This window comes from Labrus mixtus, chromosome 13 (assembly GCF_963584025.1).
Source record: "Labrus mixtus chromosome 13, fLabMix1.1, whole genome shotgun sequence".
Lineage (NCBI taxonomy): Eukaryota > Metazoa > Chordata > Actinopteri > Labriformes > Labridae > Labrus > Labrus mixtus.
The window spans coordinates 26,799,238-26,825,772 of NC_083624.1; the positions used below are offsets into that span (position 1 = coordinate 26,799,238).

The window sequence follows — 26,535 nt, forward strand, 5'->3', positions numbered from 1 at the left end:
CAACAGCTGTTTTCTCTTTTTATGTTTTGTGTTTAAGTCAATACAGTACAAAGAGAGATAATCAAAGTGTACACCATGTTTATCCTACTTTTGATGCAGGTTAAAGGAGCACCCAGTCATGAGGAGGATAAGGTCCTGCACAAGGACAAACCTATGAGGTGGCACTATGGCTTTCCAAATAAAGTTCTGTGATACACTTAGACTCTAAGTGCTGGCAGTCAGTGCATTACAGAACTTTGTTTTGGGAGTTAATACTTTAACATTTGGGAGATAAATCCTCAAACATCTGGACATTGACGTTTACTGCAGTGTAGTAATCCTTGGTACAAATGAACTGTTTTCTAAAATAAAGTTTCTCTCTTCAGCATTTTCACTGTGTCTGTCATTTTTCATATGTAACCAAGGTGAACAAGTATTCTGAAGTTGTATTTTGTAGTTTTACCTTTGTGTTAAAGCATTACTTAAAGGGCACTGCAATGTGCCATATGGAAACAGAAGTCACACTGGTCATGTGACTGAGTACAGGAGAGATAGACAGGAACACATAGTCACATCGTTTCAAGTTACTCTCAGGTTGTAAAACATCACTCACACATGAGGACGTCTGACACTCAATAAGTGCATTTTTTTGAAAAAATATTTTTAAATGATAATGCGAGAGATTCATCTGAAACTATAAGCTATTTTCTCAAGTTTTAACTGCTAGTTTTGCAATGGAGAGTACATAGAAGTAAACCGTGCAAGTTTTATTCTATTGCTCTCTGGTTTGATTAATGGTATTTTTATAATTTAAACTCACCTGCGTTAAATGAACTTGTGTAGCCTAATTGTCAATGCCTACTTTTACAAATTAACACATGTAGCCTATATCCCACTACAAGCTGATGAGGCAAGCGTTTTAAAAAATATATCTTTAACCTCCAATTATGGTGTAGAATAGGCCGGTATAGCTTGTAATTTTAATAGCACATATCTTTTCCTCTTACTAATTTTATCAATATCATTATTGTTGTAAATTTCCCCCAATGAGGGATCAATAAAGATGATCCTTTTTTAAAGGTATCAAACATGTCTAAGTTGTTTTGAACTGCCTTTCTGTCCTCTCGAATACTTTTAGTAACAAGAAGAAAAAGGCTGACTTCATGTTGTTATCTCCTAACTACTACGGTATGTAAATTAATAACTGTACAGTCTCAGTCAATGGAGCGTATGTAACCGGTCGTATACCGCGAGGCTTGCTGGGAAATACGTTAAATGGTGCTTTCAAGTGCTCTTTAAAGCTCCTAACCAATATTTACAGTCTATATGCTCCTAACTCACAACCATAGACTGTAGTCTATATAACAGTTTATTATATAGGCCACAGTCTATGTTCAACAAAGACAGAACACGTAAATTGTTCTGAGCCAACTTCCATAATTACTGACAAAATGAAAATCCTCTATATTGTTTTATTTATTTTCGTCTGTCCTAGAGTCCAATTATCCCTGATCCGTTTTTTGTGTCCTGTAATTTAAAGTCCAAAAATACAGGTTAAACTATCATGTAGGGTAATTAAAATAAATCAGCAGATTCCCAAATATAAGATGCCAGGTTGGTAGATGATTGGTGTGTCTTATGCTAGAGGGACTCAAAAAAATAGGTTAATCTGATTAGACAAATAATTTAGTTAGAAGGTTAATTGTCTGTTGACCACGTTACATTTTAAATGCCTTATCGGTTCATCCTCATTCTGAGCCAATGCACTTCACATAGCCTAGCACCACACCAATCGTCTGTAAGATTTATGAACACTTGAAAAGCCTAGGATAACGCCTTAGAGTTCACAAGTTCTCTCCCTTACTTATAAACGTGGCAAGAGAGAAAACTGACACTTCCCCTAGTTTCCAGGCATTTGCCACTATTCGGGTTATTTCTGTGCCTGCTCAAGATATTTCCGACAGGCTCTGAACGCACCACACTTTCCCTGTGCTGACCTCTGACAGCCGGCCCCGCTCATGGATCCGCTCCCTCCCTTCACAAACACGGAAGCAGCATGGCGTCCAACAGCAGCGGCAGCAGCTCCGACAGGCAGAGGATTGCACAGCAAAGACTGAGGATAATAGCTGGACATCTACAGAGGCCAGAGGACGGTGACTCGGCCGTCCTCTCCGCGGAGTGTAAAGGCCAAGTTAGCAAGACAGATGAGGAGAAGACGGTGCCGAAGAGGAGGTACGAGGCTGTGATGGAGCGGGGCACACGGGTCCATCATCTTTGGCTTTTGCTAGTTTTAAGTCAATCATCCGTGGACTAATTTGTATACAAGAACTAATAGGATGATATGCACTGGCAGACAGTCTCCCCTCTCTTATCCGAGCTTAGCAACGGAGGGAGAGACGGCTAAAGCTGCTTTTAATTAGCCTGCTAGCTAACGTTACTTGGCTACAAAGTAGACATTCATTTGCTAAGGAGTGGGTGCGGCTAGGTCCAATCTTAAGAGTTTAACGTTATTGTGTGCGACTTTCTCAAAGTTGTTCAGTGCAGGCGTATTCCCTGGCTTGTATTAGTTGATTTAATTCGTCATATGGGGATTCCCCCCCCCCCCCCCCCCATGCCAGCAATGTCATAAAAGATGTAGATTGTTAAGTTTTGGCGAAGCTTCTGGCACTTTCCTGATGATTCACTAAAAAGAGTCACTGAATTGAATCGTCGACATTTATTAGTATAACACATTATTCCTGCTGTGACAGTAACTTTACCTGTCATTTTTATAGTTTGATTCATAAATGTTGTTCTTCATAACTACACATCTGCTAACATTATTGATTGATCTAAATGTGAAGTGGTTGATAAAGTAACTAACAGGTTGTGATCCATGTCTTAAACAGTATTATTAGATATTAAAGAACAACGGGGGGAAAATCATCTAATTTGTGACAGCAATCTCTGTTGAAGTTCTGGTGATCTGATTGGTTAAGACAAGTAGTGGTCTGACTTTCAACCTATTGGCAGCTCATTTCCTTCTGAGAAAACAACACACTGTGCTGACATCTAGTGTCAGTCTGAGAAAAAACAGCCCAAGCTCAAAATAAAGTCCACCACTGAAAAAGTATCAGTAGGCCTATTTGGCCTTGTGAAACTCATCATGTCATGTTCCAGGTCAATATGACACTGAGGTGATTTGATCAAATGTCACGGCTCACAGCCTTGTCTGTTCTGAATTAACAGAGAGAGTGTACGTTTAAAAAGTGACACAGAATTGGAAAACATTCAAACAGTCATATTTGGGTTTGTGCAGGTAAGCCAGGAAGGCTTTATGTTCAGGCCATTTGTTTAACTGAACATGAAGATAACCATAGTTACTTTGGAGAAGTAATGGCCTCCCTCTGTTCAGCCTTTGAACTATTTTTTTGCAGAAATTCTTACTGCTACCTTTCTGGTATGGTTGGTTTCAGGCAATAATCCGGACTTGCAGGTTGTCTGGAGGAGTTTCAGCTCATGTGCAAATATTTTAGCTAAAAGTGTTCTTCAGCACAGACAGACATTGATAAATGGACATCCACTATTGCTTCCGTTAGGTTGATTATTTTTTAAGTACACCAAACTGAAAATAATACACTGTAATACAACAGACATGCAATAAGTCAATTAGAAAAAAACAACATAACAGTCACATGCATCCCCTTATCTCATCTAAGCTGAAAGTCAAAGATTCAAACACAACTTAAATATGTTGTCGTCTCTCAGTCTGTCCAAAAAAGCATTACTTATGCTGAATTCTATGAGCAAACAATTTACAAAACAAAACGCCAACACAGCTGTTGATATTGACAAAGGAATTTCACTGAATTAATCCAAGCTGCAAAAAACGTCATTCACATCGAGTATTTTATTGCAAAATGTACGAGATCATTTTTTTGCTCTTGTCCTTTGGTGTGTTTAGTATCAGAATCAAAATCAGAAATACTTTATTAATCCCAGAGGGAAATTTGATCGTTACAGTTGCTCCAAAATATACAGTATAGCAGTAGAAATATAGTAATTCAAATAGAGTATAGTGTGGGTCTAAGTTAGTCATGTTGGTAGGATTTAGTTTGTGTAGCTCAAAATGACACATCAGAAGTTTGCCTTCAAGGGCCACACTATCAGGAAAGCCTTCTACATCACCAACCATACACCCTGTATCTAGACAAAAAGAACTCTTGGGGGAGAGTTTTGTTGTTTTGTTTATTTGTTCAATTTTTACACCAACCAGGACAGCATTGTAGTTTAAGCAAGGATTTATCAAAACATAACTGTGTGTCGCTCTCATTTCTGCACCCACTTTTCGAATTCATAGGAAACTCCATTTTGGTAGCTATTAATCTTAGTTATAGCTTCAATGCTACTTTTGTCAGCATCCCATCCCAAGTGACCTGTGACTTATGGTGTGCTGCTGAGGTGTAAGTACAGAACAAATGTTCTACATGTTGAGCATGGACAATATGGCAGAATCTCTTCTTGTGAAGCTGGTGATTATAATAAAATACCCTTAAATATTTAAATGATTGTGAAATTTGACAAATTCCACATTACATGGGTGTGGCGTGTGCTTGTGTGCTTTTTAATTGGATACATGCGCTAAATAATTAGCTTGAGCTTATGACTACAGCACGCACAAAATAATTGCCTTTATCACCGACCAAACCTGAGCAGTATTGAAATCAGCTTTTGATAAAAGAGCCAGCAGGGTGTCATAAATGTAAATTTAAAAAAAAAGTGTTAGAGGGGAAATGGCCCACAGCACAGGGAGTGTCTGTGTTTGCTAGCTTCTTCTGTGCATGTAAACTTTGAATATGTCGCCTCTGCTCCTGCATTAAAGCAGTGGTTCCCAAAGTCGGGGTCTGGCCTTCCAAAAGAAATAATACACATTTAAAATAATTCAAAATTGTATATTTGACCCATTCTTGTAAAAAAAGTAAACATATATATATATATATATATATGTGACTGTGGGGGGGGGGGGGGGTCCACAGTCTCTGGCACCCTTATATTGGGGGTCATGAGCATAAACGTTGGGGACCCCCTGCATTAAAGTGTGCTCTATGTTTTTTGTGAGCCTGTGTGCAGAGCAGTGTGTGAAGTGGTAAACAGGCAGCAACGGAGTACTGTAGGTGTGACTGTCTGTATCCTGCCATGTTCATTTGCCAACAACGATAGACAGCTCCCCCCGGGATGAACACAAAGGTCGTGAAAACTGAATAGAAGAAGAAAACGTCATTATTTATTTTTATATCATTAGAAATATTATATCAACATGGTGTTTCTTAAATATGAAAGCCAACACTAAATGGGTCATTACCAAAGGAATCACTTTCACACCTCTTTTTTTTTATCTTCCTTTGATAGTGTGTCGGTCTTGACTCCATTGTAATAAGGTGTGTGAGATGAATACTTAACCACTGATACTGTTTGTTTCCCCACAGGCAGGAGATTATGAAATGGAACGGCTGGGGATACAGTGACACCAAATTCCTCTTTAACAAGAAAGGGCAGGCAGAATTTACTGGCAAAAGGTACTGTGTAATATCACCTCCCCTCTGTTAACCACACTGCACCAGTCTACCTGTTGATGATTTAGAAGAATCAGTCAGCACTGTGTCTCAATCACAGCCTCTTTTCTTTCTACTACACCCAGTATGTCTTCACCATTCATGTGTGTGGGTGTATTTAGGATAGAGTCATACATTGATCATTCTCACAACACTCTCTGAGTCTGAACCCAGCTCTTTAATTCAGTTGCTGCCTCCTTCCTACACTCACAGCAATGTGATGCTACTGCCACCTAGTGGCTGGCATTTGAACTGTTCTTTGTTATATGAGAAGGTTACTGTTTGTGATTTGAGCACTCCCAAAGTCTGGAGCCCATGAACAGAAACCACTTTGCAACCTGTTTAAAATGGAACACATCATGTTTGTAATTATTGATTGGTATCAGGGGAGTTGTAGGAACACAGTTAATCGATCATTTTCGAGACAAAAACATTTAATTTCAATGTTTGAGAGGGTGAAAAAATTAAGCCAATTGTCTGCAATATAATTGAAAATGGCTTCTGTTTGGAACAGAGAGAATCACTCTCTCTGCTCCTTTATCCCTGTCTCCCATAACAAAGCAAGATGTATGGATGAGCCTTTTTATTGTAATCATGACGTATGCCTCTGGAAGAGACGGCCCTGCTTGTCCCATTGTAAACGCAGAGGAATGGCACGCTGCATATGAGGATGTATTTTGAGTAATGAGTCGAGCTGAACAGGATGTTGCACAGCAAATGGCTTCCTCCTGTGCGAGCTGTTTCTACAAACCGCTCTGTGCCCGCTCGACTGAAAAGCAACCTGGGCAGTGTAGAGTAACCAAGGCTGGGGCACAGCTGAGTGAATGTCTGAGATGTTGTTCTCCTCCTCCTCCATGCTCACTGTGACAGAGGCTTTTTTTCATTATAGGGTGTGTTTCATGCTCTCTTGGACAAAGGAACAGCACAATGCCCTGATGGCTTGGCCCAGGCTGTGCCAGCAGCTCAATTATGCAAGGGATGGCGAGGGCGGTCACACAGACAGCACAGACACTGTCACTGCTGCTCTGCTCGGCTTAATAACCTCTTTGGACTCAAACCTCACACTCTATTCTTATTAGGCACAGATGTGCATTTCAAAATGAAAAAGGCCTAGTCGAGCATTTAGATGTTTTCAATTGAGGGTTCTGACTTCCAGTACTAAAAATCACTCATACATGCCATTTTCAATTGTTCCTTTTGTTTTGTTTTTTTAATACAAAATCTGTCTTCCTCTACATGTGACCCAGGTATAGACTGAGTGGTATGATCATCCCCGGTCTGAAAGATTGGATGGAAGGCACATTCGGAGCCAATTTGCAGCATAAAAGTCCAGCAACAGTGAGTCTCACTCATGTGTATTTTTCTGTTTTCTGCAGGAAGCGCTAAAGAAGAGCTCTTACTCACGATTACCAAAATTAAAGTCGATTATTTCTGTTTTAGCCCGTTCTGACGAGCAGTGCAGTGCAGCCTCCCACTATTAACGAGGCCTTTGTGGAGGAAGTGAAATCCACAGGTATCCCCTTCTCCCATGATGCAGAGGACCGGGTGTTTCGCGCCCATGGTAAGGCATGCCTGGGGGGGGGGGGCACTTCAGCTGTTTCATTAATCCGGTTTGTTGGATTGTTAGGAATGTTTTTTTTTTTTTAAAAACAGTCTTTTTATTTTTGATAGTTGCATCAAAAACTCTCTTGACGTGTGTCATCTCATTTCAGTGTTTTTTGTCTTCCAGGCCACTGCTTACACGAGGTCTTTGCCCTGCGAGAAGGAAAGATTGGCCGCGTTCCAGATATGGTGATATGGCCAAGTGAGTTCATATCTGTGTGTGTTTTATCTGCCTGTTTTTCCTCCTCCCACGTAGCATCCCTCATCCTTCCACTGGCTTAGGTGATTTAAAGGGTTAATCTCTGCAGAGGCAGGGATATTAATATGTATGAGTGGAGGCTTAAGAAGCATCAGGGGGAGGACGGTTGACATTCGATACTCCACGGCCTGGCCATGCACGGCACACTCCTGAATTATGATTCTGAGATTGGTTTTCTCTTGTTATGACTGGGACTATTTTATCATGCAGATGAGTGTTGACTGAGAGCTGAAACTTGATTAGCAGCCTCCCAAATGGGCAGCAAATCTCCAAGCAACTGTAGGTATCGTTTCATTCAAACAAGCCCGGAAATAAAAATGTTCCAACCCCACAAATACTCTCTCATTTGCCATGCATAATAGATTTTTTGACCTGTAATTTGAATTCCTCAGTAGTCCCCTCAAAGTCATGCTGTGTTTTTTAAATGGATGTTTAGTTTTTTTTTAAAGTTTGAACTGTAATCTGCAGGCAGAAGCAGTGTGTTTAATTGGATGGCAAAACGTACTCATATGCAGGCATTCCTCACCCGCCTCTGAAGGCACTTGAGGCCAGTCAAGCATATCCATGTGGGTGGGTATTACTTCTCTTCCCACTCGCTCACATGTGAATGGATGTGGGCTCCATGATTGGCTAAAGCATGGTTGTATTGATCCGACACATCCCGCCCCCCCCAGAGAGCATATCTTCATGCAGTCTGACTCTGCCTGAGGAAAGCCCTCGGCAGATCACAACCCGTCAGGCAAATCAAAAACCTGCGTCTCTGATGGTTCGCCGGCTCTTATGGCACAGGCTGTATACATTTATTTATTGTCCTACGTATACAAGCAGTGTTATGTGCCATGTTTATCTCGTGTGCAAAGTGTCCCTGGTTATTATCTGTGTTCTTAATTTATGAATGCAATAGAGGCCTGTAAATGAAAACATGTCCTTCATGATGGCCACTCATTTCTAAAATGATATCCTTCATCCTTTACAGACTGCCACAACGATGTGGTGAAAATTGTGGAACTGGCGTGCAAACATAATGTTTGTTTGATGCCTTTTGGAGGTGAGTCATGGAATCAGTGTATTGTGTTAATGTATTATGTTTAATACATTGTTTATTTCCAATTTATAGTGCAAAAAGACTATAAAGCTACACCATTCATAAAAGAATAGAAGTAATGCTAACAGTGCAGCAGACTCTGCAGAATGTATGTCTTGTTGTATTTTGTTTTACTGGAGTGACAGAAATATTTGCAGGTATTCAAAGTGGATATAAAATGAAAGCATATGTTTTTAAAAAAAGTCTCCCACTCTCTTCATGTATTGTGACGTCTATCATATATGATACCGGGCCATTTCTTTGCCTGAAAAAACAACTCGTTACCATAAAGATTGTAACTCTTGTTTTCCCCTCTCTCTCTCTCTCTTAGGAGGGACTAGTGTCTCAAGCGCACTCGAGTGCCCCCCAGAGGAAACTCGCTCCATTGTTTCTCTGGATACCTCACAGATGGTAAGTAATCCCACTCCGTGTCTCTCAAGTGCCGAAGCAGTGGATCTGCACTCGAAACTGACACAGAAACCAATTCTGTGTGAATCAGCTCATTTCATACTTTTCAACATGAACCTTTTTATCTGATGGACTGTTTGATGATCAGGCTTCAGTTTCAAAGTGCTCTCCTTCATTTCTGTGATTATTTTGAATGTTTTTATGATCCATTTAGGAAAATATGTTCAGTTATAAACTTCCTTTTACTTTTGATCATCTCAGAAATTGCAGTGGCAACCAAATTAAGTGGTGTTGCATTATGGGAAAGAAACAGTGTTCATCAAACACACTCAGGATTACCTGTAGGGAATGTAATAAATATTCAGAATATTGTTTCATAAATAATGAACCTCAACATTTTTATACATGTAAGTTGAAATATGGATTTTAGACCACGTGTAGGATAATGCAAGTAATTTGAATATTTTGAACTAGTCATCTAAAATCAGCATAAATAACAGTAGTTACATGCAGTTAAATTGGTTTCATTAAAAATGCTAAATGTGACACTCTGGCATCAATCCTTAATTTTTAAATAATATGTAGCATCTCCACAACATGAGGATGTTTTTTGGATATACTGTAATATAACATTAGGGTATCATATAAAATGCTCAGCAGTACAGTACAGCCCTTTGATCGCGGCCCACATACAGGTGATATATAAGCTGTCCGGATGCTGCTAGCACACCACTCATGGAGTTTTGGTGCCTGAGACACCAGTGACCAGTGCTCCGTGTCAAGGGTCAGAGGTGCATTTAGCTCCAATGGAAGCACATGAAAGGAGCAGTGTGGTGGTACCATAAAGTTTACTACCTCTGGAGAATAATTGATGGCATGTCTGAAATGACCTCCTGCAGGTAGGGGTAGGCCAAGTGCCCAGCGGGCCCAAATAAGAGGCATATATTTGGAATTGGATGTTAAATTGAGTTTAACCTTGAGGAAAATGTGTCCGTCCCTTAGCCCCTCTGCCCACATTTATCCTCCGACATGTGACTGTCAGGCTAGAAGGACACACTGGTGTAAAAGTAGGAGTAACGTCAGTTAAACAAAGTCAGTATGACAAAGGTTGGCAGGTTTAGAATTCAGATGACAGACGTTGTGATGCACAGTTTTTTAAATAACAATTATAACCTGTATCATGTTTTTGTGTAAGTCAACTGAAACAAAGTGCTTAAGAGGTTATTACTGTCACGCTGATCTTCATGAAGCATTTATAAACGATGTTATATGAACTCCTCAGCTATGTTTTTTTTTTTAATTCTCAGAATCGCATTCTGTGGATTGATGAGAAGAATTTAACAGCCCATGTGGAAGCTGGCATCGTCGGTCAGGATTTGGAGAGATTGGTAAGTGCTCCCCATCCATCCATATTCATCCAATGGAAGAGCTTACATTGCTGTAAAAATGTGATGCCAACAATCCAGCCGTGTGACCGCTCACAGGTTGCACCATGCTCAGTCACCTTGGTGCTTTCTGCTCAGTGGATCTAAAAGGGTTTAGGAGGGAGAGTGAGACAGGAACAGAGTGCTGAAGGGGAGAGATTAGAGAGTGAGGCGGCGGTCATGAGCAGATGGCACCATCAAGCTAATTCAGAAAAATGGAGAAGGAGCAGGCTTTTGGTGTAGAGGAATGCGTGAGCTGCATGTAAAGCAGATGCCAGCTCTGCATTTAGACTGCTCCATTTTGATGGAGCAGATGGGTATACATTATAAACTGCCTTCAAGGGGAGTGTGGTGATAAAACAAGGCCTGACTTAACCTCCATCTTGTACTTCTGGTGGGGGGTGTTTGTACTTTAAGGTCTTTATTGTTATTATTACTATGAAATGTTCTGCCTAAAGATGCAATCGTTCAGGGGTTGGGCTGCCTTGAGGAGAATGTGTGGGTTCCTGATGACCATCACATTCTCCTCAAAGCTGTAGGGAATGGGTATCTGATGAGGTGGCTTAAAGGTTTTCTATATGTACATCCCACTCTAAAAGTACCCCCTAGTATTTAGTCACTTTTCTATGGCCACATGAGCCGTAAGTAAGACGCCACTCACAGTATTCAGTGAACTGCTGGGGCTGTTGAAGCCTTAGGTTTTCATGAGTACTGACTGAGACTTAACATAACTCACAGAATAACATGAGCATGTAGAGTGTCTGATATTTTAGTTAATAAAAAAGACCTCAACATGTCACCTGGCAACATGCAGCTCTTACATTACAAATCAATTCAGTGATCTAATAGAGCAGCCACATGTAGCGCTGCACAAATACTACTCTGATCGCTCTTTTGACTCGTTTTTTCTCTTTCCACTTGGTTTATTTTAAGCTGCAGTAAAAATCTATGATGCCATAAAACCCGAGTTTGTGCATTGCAGCAAAACGAGTGCAGTGAAATGCAGCAGCAGAGCTGCAATTATCTGTTTTCCCTTTGCTTGCTCATTCTTTTTTTTGCTTGTTATTAAAACATTCTTGTGGCTTTACATCACTGTGTTCCAAACATTTTTGTAGAGTAGAGACTTTATCTGCAGCAACAAATGTGTGCTCTCTTTGTTTCTTGTCACAGCTTAATGAGAGTGGCTACTGTACAGGGCACGAGCCGGACTCCATGGAGTTCAGCTCCCTGGGGGGCTGGGTAGCAACCAGAGCATCAGGCATGAAGAAGAACATCTATGGCAACATTGAGGACCTGGTGAGATGCACACACTCACCTTACCTTAATGCCGCTTGTTTGTTTCTAGTCAGGACTCTGCAGTCCCTGCACAGTAATGAGGAAGGACATTATTAGCAGAGTTTCTGGACTTTACCCTTTCCTTTAAAAAGTCCATGTATCAGTTATGTGCATGTGGCACATCATATCTGAATTATATTTAGTTTACAACAATCAAAAGAATGTCTGCAAATGAGCATTTCTGATGTTGCTGTTTTCTGACTTACTAGGTCATCCACATAAAGATGGTGACTCCCCAAGGGGTGATCGAGAAGAGCTGTCAGGGCCCACGCATGTCCACGGGGCCAGACATTCACCACTTCATCCTGGGCTCAGAAGGTGTGGTTTGAGTGACACACAGCACGTGGTCATGAGTGTGAATGTTCTTGGATAAAACTGTAACATCAGGCTGGTTCTCATGCTCCGGGCCTCTTAAACATTAACCAGCACTGGTGGTGAAAGTGAACTGGGGGGGTGTAAGTTAGGAACCAGCAAGTGTCCTCCCCACCCCATCTGCCGTGCCCTGTCCTTGTGACTGCCCACAGAGAATACTGCCATATGCCAGGTTCCCCCCTACATAATGAGCAGGTTCAGAGTCTTGGCATGGCTATGTTAAACAGCTGTGGATGCAAACTTTATATTCACCCTACAAAGCTCAGCAATCTGCTCCCTGACTGGGCTGGGACCACTGCCCAAATCTCCATTTGTTCTCATTAGAAGTGATTTCAATTTACTAAGACTACCAGCAGTATATTAGATCATAATCATACCTGCTTTAGAAGATAAAGTCACTATTAAAGCATGTAGAATTAATGAATCTTCAATATTACAACACTGTGTAAGGTGCATCTACACTGTCCAGTTCAACAAAGTAACATGTTTGTTACTACAAGTCAAGCTAACCCTTTGTAAAGAAGTCACAATCCGGCTTCATGTTTTGGGAGACTCTTTATCTTTGAAATGTGTGAAACAGCCACACTGCAGTGATGGTAGTGAGCAATCCACTCACACCAGCACTCTTTTCAGAACTTCCCTCGTTGTTGCATTTATGGACCACTAAAGTTTTCTTCTTTTTTTTTAAGGAAATGACAAAAAAAAACAGAAATACAAAATACATGTTCATACAGAAAACAGAAAACAACCCCCAGAGACAAACAAGAAGAAGCTCCACCCAGTCCAGCAGCTTACATTGACACATACTAACATAGAGACATCACGCTTTTGTCAGTACAATAGAAAATAAATCAGACAGATCATACATCTATACTACACACTCATATACAAAACAATGTAGACATTATAACCATTACACACATACATCAGGATACAGACGGGTTCCAATTGCTTTGAAACTGAAACTGGTTAAGGAGAAAAAGGAAAACATTTTAAGAGATTTTTCAGAGTCAGCTGCAGAGTCATCTGTGTAGATATGTCTCACCATCTCCCAACTAATCCACTGTGTTCTTTCAAATAATTTTAAACACACTAATAAGGTCATCAAAAGTACATTTTAGTTGATATGGATGTGGTTCACTAGTGTTCTTATTTGTTGTCACAGATCAGAAAATGTTGTGGTCTGTTCGACAGATGGTTGACATATCGAAGCAAAAAAGGGTCATTGTCCCCATGAAAATATAATAATAGTGAACATGTGATTCTTAAAAAAAGGTCAGGAGTACTCATTTGGCTTTCAATTGTTCATTCTTATATCAGGAAACTCAAGTAAAAAAAACAGCATTCCATATCTCCAAAATGCCGAGCTTTGAGAGCAAAATAAGAAGTGACAAAAATCATTCCTCCTTGTGGGAAAATGTTTTAAAAAGCCCCGTGTATAAAATTAAACTAATAATACTAATGTGTCAGGATGTGAAATTGGGCTTTCCGTTCAGCTTAGGTGGTGGAACATAGATAGGACAGGACCGCACATCTCTGATAGAACATGTTCTACTGGGAGGCCTAACGCTGGAACCAAGAGGTCAAACCACCACAGAGTCTCATTAAAATTATCTACCTCATCACCACAGCATCCTGCATCCTGCAAGCCTGACAGCAGGCCGCAACAACCAGCGCCACCTTACACCCTCCACTGTGCTCTGCATGCTAAATGGAACGCATCCATTCGATCAGAAATTACTGCTGAAACCTCAGGCTCCTCATTCACTCCACAACAAGCAGGTCTCTCTATCTCTGTGACCTTGAAGTGGAATGAATGCTAAGTGTTTTTCTCCTCTCGCTTAGCTTCAGCCCGAGTGATTGGAATAATCGATGATAATACTGCTCTTTCCTTTTAATCTCAGCTCAACCGTAGAGGATGTCATGAAGGTGTGTGGAACCAACTGGTGTTCATTTAATGTTCTTGGTCAATTATATGATTGTAAAACAGTCGCCTGGCCCCACAATGGTTAGCATTGTTCACACAGCTATTTTTTCCCCAGAAATATTTTATACTGAAAGCAGAGGGACCCTTCACCTCAAGTCGTGCCTCTCCCAAACACAGACCTTGTAAAGAGCTCTTTTTATATATATATAGAGTGTCACCGTTTAAATGTCTTAAGCTGCTCTCCAGCATTTCATTGCATGGCTTTCTTCCCATGAGAGCATTTCTCTGACCTTGCTTTTCTTATTACCTCCCTTTATTCCTCCCTCCCTCACCCACCCTCCTCCCTAGCTCCTCCCTAACACTCTCTCTCTCCCTCTCTCTCGCCCTGCCTCCATGGTTCTCTGACTCCTCCTCCTCGCTTCCCTGCTTGCCGTCAGGAGTTAGGGGTGTGTCCTGCTCAGGTCCAATGGAGTCACATGTTTTTCCACTGGGCCACTAGGGAGCAGCGTGCCACATGTAGTGTCACTGTTAGAGGGCTCATTAACAGCCATAACAGGCTGAGGGAGCCCCCTAACGGAACAGGCTATATTCAGGAGAGAGATATAAGTGCACACCGTCTGTAATGAAGAACATGAAAGCCCTGGAGAGAGAGATACGTGTTGTTCCTTTGTCAGTTTTATATGGTTTTATATATGGTTTTATATTTTGTCAAAGCGTCTTTGGGTTCCTAGAAAAGCGCTATAAAAAAACAATATATTATTATTATTATTATTAGACAAGTTATCCACACTCATTACAAGTCACATGTTTGACCAAGAGTCCTTAGACTAAATCTATTTGATCTAAATGATTATCACATTAAACAGTGTCATGTCATACCACAGGGTTTTGTCCTTTAAATGCTGTGCACTACCTGATAATAGCTCAGCAGCAGGCAGACATGGGGAGAGTGAACACACATGAATTGGCAAAAAAACAATGATAAAACAGTTCAGATAAGTTCAAATGGAAACATTTTTATACATGCACATTAATATGAGAGTAGATGTAATGGGTAAAGGAAAGTTACATTCCAAAAGAAGGGTCAACATTAATAAGCCAACAGTGTCATGGTGCTGTACAGAAAAACATAATCCTCACAAAACGATTCAACAACAAAACTGATGAGTTTAAAAAATGGTGTCTGTAGATAATGCTCTGAAAACACAGCATTCATATTACTGGGTTCACAGATTAAGTGGTGGTTGTGTCCGTTAAAGTTCTGTTGATTGGTGCATAAGAACATTTAACACAAACTACCTGCACATGGCAGACTACAGAGTGACACACTAGAAATGTGTCTAATAATTCTCTGTGATTGAATATTCTAGAGCAGTGCTTCCCAAAGTGTGGGCCGCGGCCCCCTGGTGGGCCTTGTGGGTACTGCAGGTGGGCCGCAAAAAGCCCTCCAACAATTTTAAAAATAAAATAAATATCACAATAATGATGATTTAACATGAGTCAACCCTTTGAGTGATTAGTAAGGTGGGTCATGACTATTCATGGACATAATGTTTAGTAAACCTTTGTGTCTATCTTGCCATAATATCATTTTGTAATGTCCAATAATTTACCCTAACTGAAAGTTATAGCTGTAGTCATAACATTTTTTTTATAATGGGCCCCGGAGTCATTTTGTATTTCAAAGCGGGCCGCGGCAGTCTGAAGTTTGGGAAAGGCTGGCCTAGAGTGACCTTTGTTTTTTCTTGATTTAGGTTAAAAGTCTCAGGCAAAGTAAAAGGTTGTGTCTGTGTGTACGGTGGAGTATTTGTGTTTTTTTAAAAACATGCAATCTGACTCCTGCAGCAGCAGCAGCTAAAGTTTGACAGTTTCCCGGCTCAAAAGGTCAGTGTGAGGTTTTGGTCCTCCTGTATATGTGTTGCTGCTGTTGGCCTCATTGGCTTTGATAGAGCCCGGCTGCTTTATTTCCTCACACTCTCCACCTGATAAATCTCAGTCATCCCCTGGTGTGTGGTAGAAAACCAGATCTACCAGATGAAATGTGAGACAAAGGTCCCCCAAAGGACCCTGGGGACATGTACCAGAGCCTTGTAAAGCGGTCTGGAGTTCTGCCCTAAGAGGGGGTTAGGTCATATCAATTGTGGGAACCAGTTTTTACCTTTTTTAACTCAGAATGTTTCTCTGTGATTTTCCACAGGGACCCTGGGTGTGGTCACTGAGGTAACGATGAAGATTCGACCCATGCCTGAGTATCAGAAATACGGCTCAGTGGTGTTCCCTAATTTTGAGCAGGGAGTTGCCTGTCTCCGAGAAGTTGCCAAACAGGTAACGTAATAAACACATGTAACTTCATATACTGCTGTCTCAATATGAGTATAAGGCCAGTATGAGTTTGTCCACACTTTGATAAGCCCAGTTTTCATTTCACCTCTTATAAAATCTGACCTGCCAACAAAAAGCACAAATTTCAATATGTTACTTTAGACCAACTTGCATCCTCTGCATTTACATCTGCTGCAGAGTAAAACTTTAATGTTGAGACTCTTAACTACTAAGACGACAAAATATGTTGCACTTGAATCCAAAGCATCCTAAAAATTCAAATTCTACTGTTCTCTAAAGTGTGACTCTGTGTACACTGGTTTAAGCATGGGCGGTTCTAGGCAGGGGCCAACAGGGGCCAGTGCCCCTATAACACTAATCTTGGTCCCCCCTGTAGCCACCCCTCCAAAAGGAAGAACCCCCCTAATAAAACATACACAGTATTTGACTTAACAACCAGACTCACAATCTAGATATAAATACTGTTACTGAAACATATAAATCATGGTATTTTATGATGTGTGCTATTATTTGGCATAATATATATTTTATAAGCAATCATCTTTGTCTATTTTTCACCTGGGTTTAATGTTCCCCTCTGACAAAACAACTGGCCCCAGTTTGGCCCCCTCAGTAAAAGTGGTCTAGAACTGCCACTGGGTTTAAGAAAAATTCATTTTATGTTTAATCCTATTTGGTGATAATCCTTATCCTTATGAAGCTTTATTTTTCCACAAGAATTTGACTTTTGTTTGTTATTTAGTGTTTTATAGCCTTTCCAAATAAACTAACACAGACCAACTTTTGTTTTTCAGAGGTGTGCCCCAGCATCCATACGACTCATGGATAATGAGCAATTTAAATTTGGTAAGTCATTTTTCTTTTTCTTTTTTAAATGTTCCCACTATAAAGCAGCCTTATAAAAAAGCATTGAATATCACCATTAACTGTTGTATGCAAAGCCTCCCTTTAGGACCTCTGAACACTTCACTGTACACGTCAGGCTGACTCAGGGTTTTCTTTTCTTTAAGGAAATTTAATTTTTTTTGTTCATACAGTCCTCAGTACAACCTCAGGCTTGAAGAACAGAGCTTTGCAATAAAACACAATTTTAGGTTTTACCTGACAGCGCAAGAGTTCTAATATTCATTTAAAGTTAGATTTTGTTTCCCACACTGTATATTTGATCAATATGTTGGTTCATCGATGTGCTGTTTACCTCTGAGAAAAAGAACAATGAATGATACAGCATCCAATGATTTTACGTTCCTCAGCCTCAGTATTGTTACATTGATTATCATTTCTGCAGCAGAGTAGCTACACACACACACACACACACACACACACACACACACACACACACACACACACACACAAAAAGAATTGAAGCCAAATGAAAAATGAGCCTGGCTAAAAATGAAGTAGCTGGTACATTGAAATAGTATAATGTTGTTTCTTCAGGTTGAGTGGAATGTGCATGTGGCATTGCCAGAGATCTGTGTAAAGTTCTCCAGTCCCCGGGGATCTCATTATCTCCCCTATATTTCTACTTTTCACAGAGTAGGCACTTCTTAGCATTAAGGAGGGAAGATGAAGTGACCAGGTTTCCGCTAATAACTGAAACTCATGGCTCCATGATACCTTCTTGGGCTTATTAGTGGCTTGTCCTCACTTTTAATCATGTCGGCTGTAAGTAAGGAGAGCTGATGTATTCACAGGTCTGTCTCAGATTGAGACTACAAGTACGATTTAGCACCGCCTGTCCTGATGCACGAGATGAAAAATGTGAATGTTGCAGCATGTATTTAAGTGCAAAGAAACAAAGAATTAGGATTATGCACAGTGTAGGTGTAATTTTCGCTCTGTGGATGTTGAGTATTTAATTAACAAGTATGATGGCTGCGAGAGACCTAAAGACCTGCAATCAAATTTTGGAATGGAAACAATTAGGACACTAAGTGATGAAGAGACTCGAGCATGGGGGGAAATAAATGAACTGTTAAGTCTCTGCGACATCACCCGTGACTTCCCCCGCTGTGATTGATAACCATCCCATTGGCCCCAGCCCCTCGTTTTCGCTTGTCCACGGGCGCTTTTTGTGCGTCCGATCAGGAATAAATCAAAAAATGTGTGTGAGGAAGACGGATATCACTGCGTCAGCCCCACTTCCCTTCGGAAACCCTCTGATTTATAGTCGCTGTCGCTAGCAGCCACTGGCCAGTTGTAAAAGTTATTCAAATGTTACCATTTATTTTTCCTGCTTTTGTTTGAAACGGCAAATAAATCTGACTGCCGTGCCCTCTCAGAACGCTAAAGGATGCGAGCAGAACGCAGGGCTATGACTAATGTGTGAACAAACATGATCTGTTTTTCAGGTTCACATCTTTGTGAATGGGTGCAGCTGACTCTTATCTGATATTCTCACAGGTCATGCCCTCAAGCCTCAAGTATCCTCCATTTTCACATCTTTTCTGGACGGATTGAAGAAGTTGTATATCACCAAGGTAAAGGAATATTAAGAAGTGAAGACCCATTATTTGATTCTCCTGAATGTTTCCTATGAGAAATTAAAAACAAATTATTTAATCACCAGTTCAAAGGGTTTGACCAGGACCGCTTGTGTGTGGCCACCCTGCTGTTTGAGGGAAACCGTGAGAAGGTCCTGCAGCACGAGAAGCAGGTTTATGACATTGCTGCTAAATTCGGGTGAGTAAGTCGCTCAAGACGAGATGCCACAGGACCAGCTGCACATCCAGGGCCAAGTGGAGCACAGAAATGACAAATGACCATTAGCTGCAACTCTAAATGTGATGTGATGTCCAGGCTGTGATGTCACTTTATTTAACCAGCTGTTATGTAGTAGGTGTGAAAAACAAAGATGGAGGAGCACACTTCCACACTTCAGACTTGGCCTTCTGCTCACTACTTTGTCTCTGTGTGGATTGATGGATCACCTGTGGATGTCCTCCTGTCAGGCTGGCCTTTATGTTAGAGTAGGTGTGGTGTGGGCGGTGAGAGTAGGGCACAGCTCCCCTCAGGGCCAGAGGACACAGTGCTCGTGTGATTGATCACTAAACGGATCAATGAGGAGTTTGGTGGGAATCAGTTACCTGTCAGCTCGAGAGGGATGCTCTCTCTATCCTGAGCCACTTCTAAACCTCCAACAATACTTTTCAGAAGAGTTATTTTCATCATTAATTCAACTTTGTGCTGCAGGATGGGTCATTGTGATCAAGAATTATTCTTTGTTGGTGATTTTAGCTTGAGAAATAAATTATTTTGAAAGGAAGGGTTAGGGTGATTCATTTAAAAGATATGCAACTCAATCATTCTGCATTATTTCTTTAACAACTTAAAGGGACTCCTTCACTAAATTAGGATATTGTTTTAATTTTCTTCTCTTCTTTTTTCATCCTTTATTTGTTATCACCAGAACTTTCATGATATGTTCTTATTAAGTCAGGCCTTTAATTTATTGTACATTCTTGGAATATCAACATTTGGCTGCAAAAAAACAACAATACAAAAAGGCTTGCAGGATACCTGGAGATAAAAGACAAAACAGGAAGACTTATCAAATACTGTTGGTTATGAATCAAATCTGTCAATGTTTTATTTGTTTGGGAGAAAAGAGCAAAACTGTGAAGCTCATACATTCTGTGAATTCAAATAAAAATGAAACTGTGACAATCGCTGAGGAAATTTTTCCGACATTATATGTCATGAATTTAAATAAAAGTTGATATGAATGAGTCCCAGACCATCTTTAAATGTATGCTGCTAGAGAAAGCTCATTGCAACACAATATTACACTGAGCAGTTCCTATTGGTTCTATTTGTTGTTGGTGTTTGGCCCTGTGCCCAGACCAGCAGGTATCTGGAGCACTGCCCTGGTAATAGCCAGCAATTAAATCATGAGAAAGTTGTCAGTTACATGCAGCATCCTCTGCTTTATTGCATTATTTCTAATAAATCGCCATCATCCATCAGATCAAGTGCGGGTGATGGATTGGATCGGTTCTGTGAGGAATATTTTCTTGCAGTGTAGAGAAACAGGGAGAAGGGTGAAAAAATCCATATAGTGATTTTGTAATGAGCTTGGCCTGATTAGTTTGGGTGCTGGATGAAAATTTGATTACCCACTGCAGGTGATGGATGTGTGGCTGACCTGTGGCGATGCACGGAGCATGGCTTCATTGATCTGTACATTGTTGGATTGACAGGCTCCCAGGCTGCTGTTGTGAGCGCCACGGTCTGAGCAACAAAGCTAAAAGAAAAGAGCTGTTAAATATTAACCCTGTTATCTGCTTCCAGGGGCCTGGCAGCTGGAGAGGACAATGGGCAGAGGGGCTACATGTTGACCTTCGTCATCGCTTACCTCCGGGTGGGTCACTCCTCCTCTGGCTTTTTTTTCTGCCTGAGCTGATGGGCAGGTGGGGCGGGCGGGGAGGATTCAGTCTGACAGCAGAGACGAGAGTGAGCGCTGCAGAATGTGACCCTAGGAGGTCTCTGATTTGATCTGGTCACAGTTTGTGTCAGGGTGTAAAACACCGAGGTATCTTCATCAGGAGGAGGGCACAGCGGCTGCAGTGAAAATGACAATAGAGAGTTGTCTTGGGTCAGTCCGGTCAGAGAGCCTTTGATCATACAGACACACAAACTTGCAGGGAGTTTAAACACAACGAATCCTACTGGGAGGAGTTTTTAACTGGTTAGGGTTTGATCTGCTTTATGACCTATGAATGCAAAATAGACCATCCACTACCAGATAAGCTTTTTCAAGTGCGCTCTATGTAGTGTTACTGCAGGACTGTCACTCTTATATGATTTCTTAAACATGGATATGAAAAACATCCTTCCTGTTATTGAGGCACTGTAAACGTTAGCAAATAACAGTATACAGCTGTTTTTGGACCAAACAGTTCTGTGGACTTTTTGAAGAGGACAGAGATACAAAGATCTCTTAAAACATTTCTATTGTATTAATGTTTGAAAGTTCCTTCCACACTTACTCATTAGAGCTACTAAGTTTGAAAATGTCTTAACAAGGCGCCTGATGGGCTTGCGGTTATGTCGCGTGTGAAATGTCCAGAGACTGTAGTCCTTGCTGCAACCGCCCTGGGTTCGAATCTAGCCTTGGCATTTTGCTGAATTGTCATCCCCCGCTCCCTCCAACATGTCCTGTCTCTCTTCAGCTGTCCTACCAATTAAAAGCAAAAATTGCCCCCCCCCCCAAAAAAAAAAATATATATATTTTTTTTTTTTTCAAAAGACTTAACTAGCTAAAAATGAAGATTCATGCTTTTAGGGGGGAAAAGAGCTATCACAACACAACGTGTCGTCGACCCGTTGCACCTTCTTCTATTTTGAGGACAGGTAGAAACAATCTAATGATTACAGCTTTACACTTTCTTTGGATTTTACAGGAACCACTGTGCATGTAAATGTTACGTTAGATTACATTAATATCTCCAAGTATCCTGGTTTCTTGTTTGCATTTAAATGAATAGAATTCAGGGTTTTTTTCACTAATACTGATGTTGTAACCTACACAGGATTTGGGGATGGACTACTATGTGATCGGGGAGTCCTTTGAAACCTCTGTGCCTTGGGACAGGTAAATGCACAGCTATAAGCTGTAGGCTTCTTTCTCTGTTTGATTTAAATGGCTGTAAACATTTCTCTTCCCACACTCCTCTCCTCCCACACAGTCAGGCCTCATAGAGTCCTATGTCTCCCTCCTGCTCCTCTTTCCCTCTTTTCAGCTCTGTCTTTGATATTCACCTTCATGCCCCCCCATTATCCTGCTCTGCGTTGGTGGAAGCTTTTCCTCCTCTCCTTACAAAAAAAAACATTAATGACACACCAACATAGTATGAGAGACCTGTATCTGTGTGTGGCTAAAAGTGAACATACTCTTCTCACATCCTCATATAGTGTCTTGTGCATTTTCTACATGGGTTTATCATCATTTTCACACAGCTACATGCCCTCACACTAACACATACACAAACATGCACACACACAAACAAACACACACACACAGCTCTGTGTTGTGTAACATGCCTGTCGGGAGAGACCAAGAGATCAGGCACTGAGGCAAGCATATGTGCCTGGCTCATTACCTGCCCTCCTCGCCATCCTCCCCCCTCCACACATGGCTGCACATGCTCAGGACTGGCGGCCATTTCCACAGCAGTGGGAACCTCTCCCACTGTGGTCGTCATATTAGCCAGTCTCCTCCTCCTCCTCTTTCATGGTCTTTTTCTGTCTTTGATTAATTTTGCATTTTGTATTACTTCCTTGTACATACTGTTATACTTTTTAAATATACACAAAGATCACAGTTAGGAGTATTGCCATGAAGTTTCAGAATCATTTTGTAAATCTGTTTCATGTTTAATTTAAAAAAGAAATCTCAAATTCTCTCATTTTTTCTCCAGGGTGTTGGACATTTGCCGGAATGTGAAGGCGCGCATTACTCGAGAGTGTAAAGACAGAGGAGTACAGTTTCCACCGTTATCCACATGCAGGTATGCAAGTGATCCTTTCAATATATGTTTTCAAAATAACCTTTTCCACTTACTCATCAGGCCTTGATATCCCAAAAAAAGTCACTCCATTTCATCCTACCACCCCACTAAAGTGAAAACATTTATCACTTAACAGTAGGACACACAAAATGATGAGGCTCCCATTATTTTAGGTTTTCTCAAAAACAAAGAGCCTTTTTGAGTTGTTTTAAACTGTGGCTTTCTGCTCATAGACAATTAGCTGATGTTTGATGCTGTTTTCACACAAACAGAAAACTCCTGAAAATATACCGAAAATTTCAGGTGGAGCTGCATGTGTCAATGCAAGAGGGCAAATCTGTGATTCAGACTTTTATCAACCTGCCAGGGTTCCTGCCAACCCCAAGTAAAAAAAAAAAAATGTATATATTCCAAAAGATTTATTTATAGCCCATGGCCTCTGCAAAAAAAAAAAAAAAATCCACAAATACTCAACATTTTGCCTAAAAACCACAGAAAGGTTGCAAACCCGGTCCTAACCTGACCCCCTGTTAGTCTAGCAAAGGCCAGTCACACAGACAGACAATCTAAGGAGCAGGCGGCGAGCCCGTTGAGGAGCACCAGGCTCCTGCTCTCCGTTTGCCGACAGATTAGGCTTCAGCCTGATTATGCTCCAGCCATTCATTTCCCGGCCACAGTCTGTCACATGATTGATTTGTCCATTTAACCTTTAGAGGAGTCAGCGTGCCAGGTGATGGGCCATGTCAAATTAACCGGGGCTCTGCAAGCCCGCTCCTCTAAAGGGAACGAGGCCACATAGTAAACATGCAAACTAGAGAATCTTTTAAAAAAAATGTATAACAGCATCTTTATTATCAGTATAGTTAAACTGTTCTGTGTCTGAGAACAAATGGACACACTCTCTGCTCCACATTAAAGTTGAGTCATCCCGTTTACTGCAGTACACATGTGGCTCAGATGATTCAGTAAAAGCATCTGATGTCTGACAATGATGTTATAAAAGCCAAGAGTGCTTCAGTGCTCCGCCTGCTTCTGCAAAGCACGAGTGGATTTGAGGTCAGGGTTCACTGAGAAGAAGACAAACCTCCCACTTTACTTTGTCTTCTTATTACTGAGGGGAATGCATCGACTGTACCAAAATAAAACATCCTGACTAAAGACTGCTTCCTCGATAATTACAGTCAATATTCAGAGCACATGTAGAAACATTAAGAGCTCGTTCTAACGTACTTCCTGTTTGTCTCACAGGGTGACTCAGACGTACGACGCCGGTGCCTGCGTCTACTTTTACTTCGCCTTTAACTACAGAGGACTCAGTGAACCAGTGCACGTGTATGAACAAGTGGAGGTACGACCCGTTTCTTAGCTTTCATGCACCGTCCTGTCTTTACATTATAACTACTAGGGGTGGGAATTTCAGGGTAACTCACAATATGATATGACACAGTATGATATGACCCACAATACAGGAGCATGGTAACAATAATATCATGATACAGCCAGTCTGCAACAATCGATATATTGCAAGACAATAATATAATGTTAGATCACGATATCTGATTAACTGAAGAATAAAAAATGTCCCCCCTTTCGCGTGGTTGCATTGTAACCACGCAGTTGACCTTTTTTTCCGCCGCCATATTGCTGTATTTAAATCTCTGAAAACCTATCTTTGGCTGTTTATCCTCTTTTACCTTAGTGAATAGTGTATGTAACTCTGATTATGTCCAATGGTGGCGCTGCTGTACATAATTATCATTGTCTTAAAACTGTGGAAAATACCGGGAGTGACTCGGTGCTGAACAGCTCCTCAAAAATCTCACAGAACAAGAGCAAACATCCAGGTAAAAAAAACAAATATTTTCACATATCATTTGTAGACCCTCTAACAATCATATTTTAGTTGAAGGAAATAAATTTGACAATAAAATATATATCTACGATTCCTCAGAAAACATGGTTGACCGCTCGGTTGAGTTGCCAGTCTACACAAACGGCCTGGCTCAAGTCACTCATTTCTTATTTTGTTCACCTTTTCTAACCATTGCTACTCATTCAGTTTGTTAAATAAATTATAGGTTATTTTAACAAGTTCTTCTCTCTGTGATGTTTATATATGAAAAAACTAAACATTTTGTTGCAGAAATGAAAGAAATCCATTCATGCCCAAAGTAACCCTAAACAGGCATACCTGCATATCTGCTTCCTGATTGGGTAATCTGAAAAATATAACCTGAAATGTTGCTTAATGAAGAGGCAGGAACACAATTTTACAACAAATGATTTTTTGCAAATGGATTTGTTAGTGTGGAGGTCAAAGGATTAAAAGGGAAAGTGATTTTGAAATGTCATTTGATGTATTCACTTGTTTTCGGTTTCAGTTTCACCTCTTATCACGTTTCAATCTTTGACTTCTTTCACTGCTGTTCAGTATCATCCCGCAGTCTTCTTCTTCTTTTATTGCATTGTCAACTTCTCCATCACCCAATCCACTTCTTTTCACGTTCATGTCAGTGTAGAGTCATGACGCTGTGGCGGGGGGAAATGTGTTTAGTAGCTAAATGTATTTTTATTGAAATGTCGATATTTAGCACCAGTTATTTAATCATTTTTACCATAGAGTCAGAATAATGATATATGTTGCTGTATCTATATATTTTGTTCCACCCCTGTTAACTACATCTTGTGTTAAATCAAACAAAGCAGAGTCATTGTCAGAATATGATTGAGTTTTTTTCTTTTCCTCCCAGCATGCAGCCAGAGAAGAGATTCTTGCCAACGGAGGGAGTTTGTCACATCACCATGGAGGTACTACAGCTGAAAATGTTCTGTTAATTTCATGAGTAGAACATTGAATTGGGACATGATTATTGCAACATTCTCACCTGAAAAAGGTTTCATAGAGTGACAGATTTCCCACAATGCTCTTCCATGCCAGCGAGCGAGGCGACCAGTCGGACGACAAATGTTCATGTGGTCAGAAAATGTTTCATTGCTTCCTTCACATGTCCAAGAATCTGTTCCCCTGCTCAGATGAATCGCTCTGACTCGGCTGTTTGTTCATTTCAGCAGTGACCAAATGAAACGTGAGCGGGGGGGGTAACAACTCTGGGCCCCATCAGGGCTAACCGAAATGGCTGCCTTATCTATATTGCCATCCGCCTCGCTGTTTTCATACATCACTTCAGGCTATTCATCACTCCTGTCAAAAACAGTATGCAGTGAATCAGCTGCGATATTAAATCACAATTTTTCCTGAAGGCGGGGGACGGCTTCAAAATTAAAAGATTGCTAATAAAAAGGAGGCGTGTGGAGGCCGGGGTAAATGATGCCGCCGTTATCGGAGGCTGTACGCTGACCTCCAAACGGTGGCCCGGGCCACCCCGAGCAGCATGGGGAGGTGACAGAGGGGAGGGGATGAGGGGATATTGATGCAGCCACAGCGTGCGAGGCCCACTCTGTAATTGTGATTAATAACAGCGAGGCTCTGCTATCTGGGCGCAGACAGGCTGGTTTGTCTGCCCACAATCAGCGCTTGACAAATGGAGCTAGTTTCTCTGGGTTTTGTGTATCAAACAAAACAGATGCAGTCAAGGATTGGAGGTGGGAGGGCGACAGAGGGAAATATACATTTTTGTGGCCTTGTGTTTACAGCGGGTCAGTGTTGTTGCTGCGTGGGCGTAGGTAAGGGAATCTGGG

At 41.0% G+C, this 26,535-nt stretch overlaps 1 protein-coding gene across 1 annotated transcript in view; it reads left to right on the forward strand.

The window, feature by feature from the left end:
• The first annotated feature begins 1,981 nt into the window (after positions 1-1,981).
• agps (alkylglycerone phosphate synthase) overlaps positions 1,982-26,535 on the forward strand; it is a 29,104-nt gene continuing 4,550 nt past the window's right edge. Inside the window, exons 1-19 of the mRNA XM_061054503.1 lie at positions 1,982-2,211; positions 5,445-5,534; positions 6,818-6,908; positions 7,011-7,131; positions 7,300-7,374; positions 8,408-8,479; positions 8,847-8,926; positions 10,231-10,311; positions 11,518-11,643; positions 11,892-12,000; positions 16,179-16,306; positions 17,119-17,170; positions 18,731-18,807; positions 18,897-19,009; positions 20,618-20,687; positions 21,859-21,920; positions 22,747-22,836; positions 24,085-24,184; positions 25,587-25,644. Coding sequence (XP_060910486.1) covers positions 2,036-2,211; positions 5,445-5,534; positions 6,818-6,908; positions 7,011-7,131; positions 7,300-7,374; positions 8,408-8,479; positions 8,847-8,926; positions 10,231-10,311; positions 11,518-11,643; positions 11,892-12,000; positions 16,179-16,306; positions 17,119-17,170; positions 18,731-18,807; positions 18,897-19,009; positions 20,618-20,687; positions 21,859-21,920; positions 22,747-22,836; positions 24,085-24,184; positions 25,587-25,644 — 1,771 coding nt within the window. The 5' untranslated portion in view covers positions 1,982-2,035. The remainder of the gene's footprint in view (positions 2,212-5,444; positions 5,535-6,817; positions 6,909-7,010; positions 7,132-7,299; positions 7,375-8,407; positions 8,480-8,846; positions 8,927-10,230; positions 10,312-11,517; positions 11,644-11,891; positions 12,001-16,178; positions 16,307-17,118; positions 17,171-18,730; positions 18,808-18,896; positions 19,010-20,617; positions 20,688-21,858; positions 21,921-22,746; positions 22,837-24,084; positions 24,185-25,586; positions 25,645-26,535) is intronic.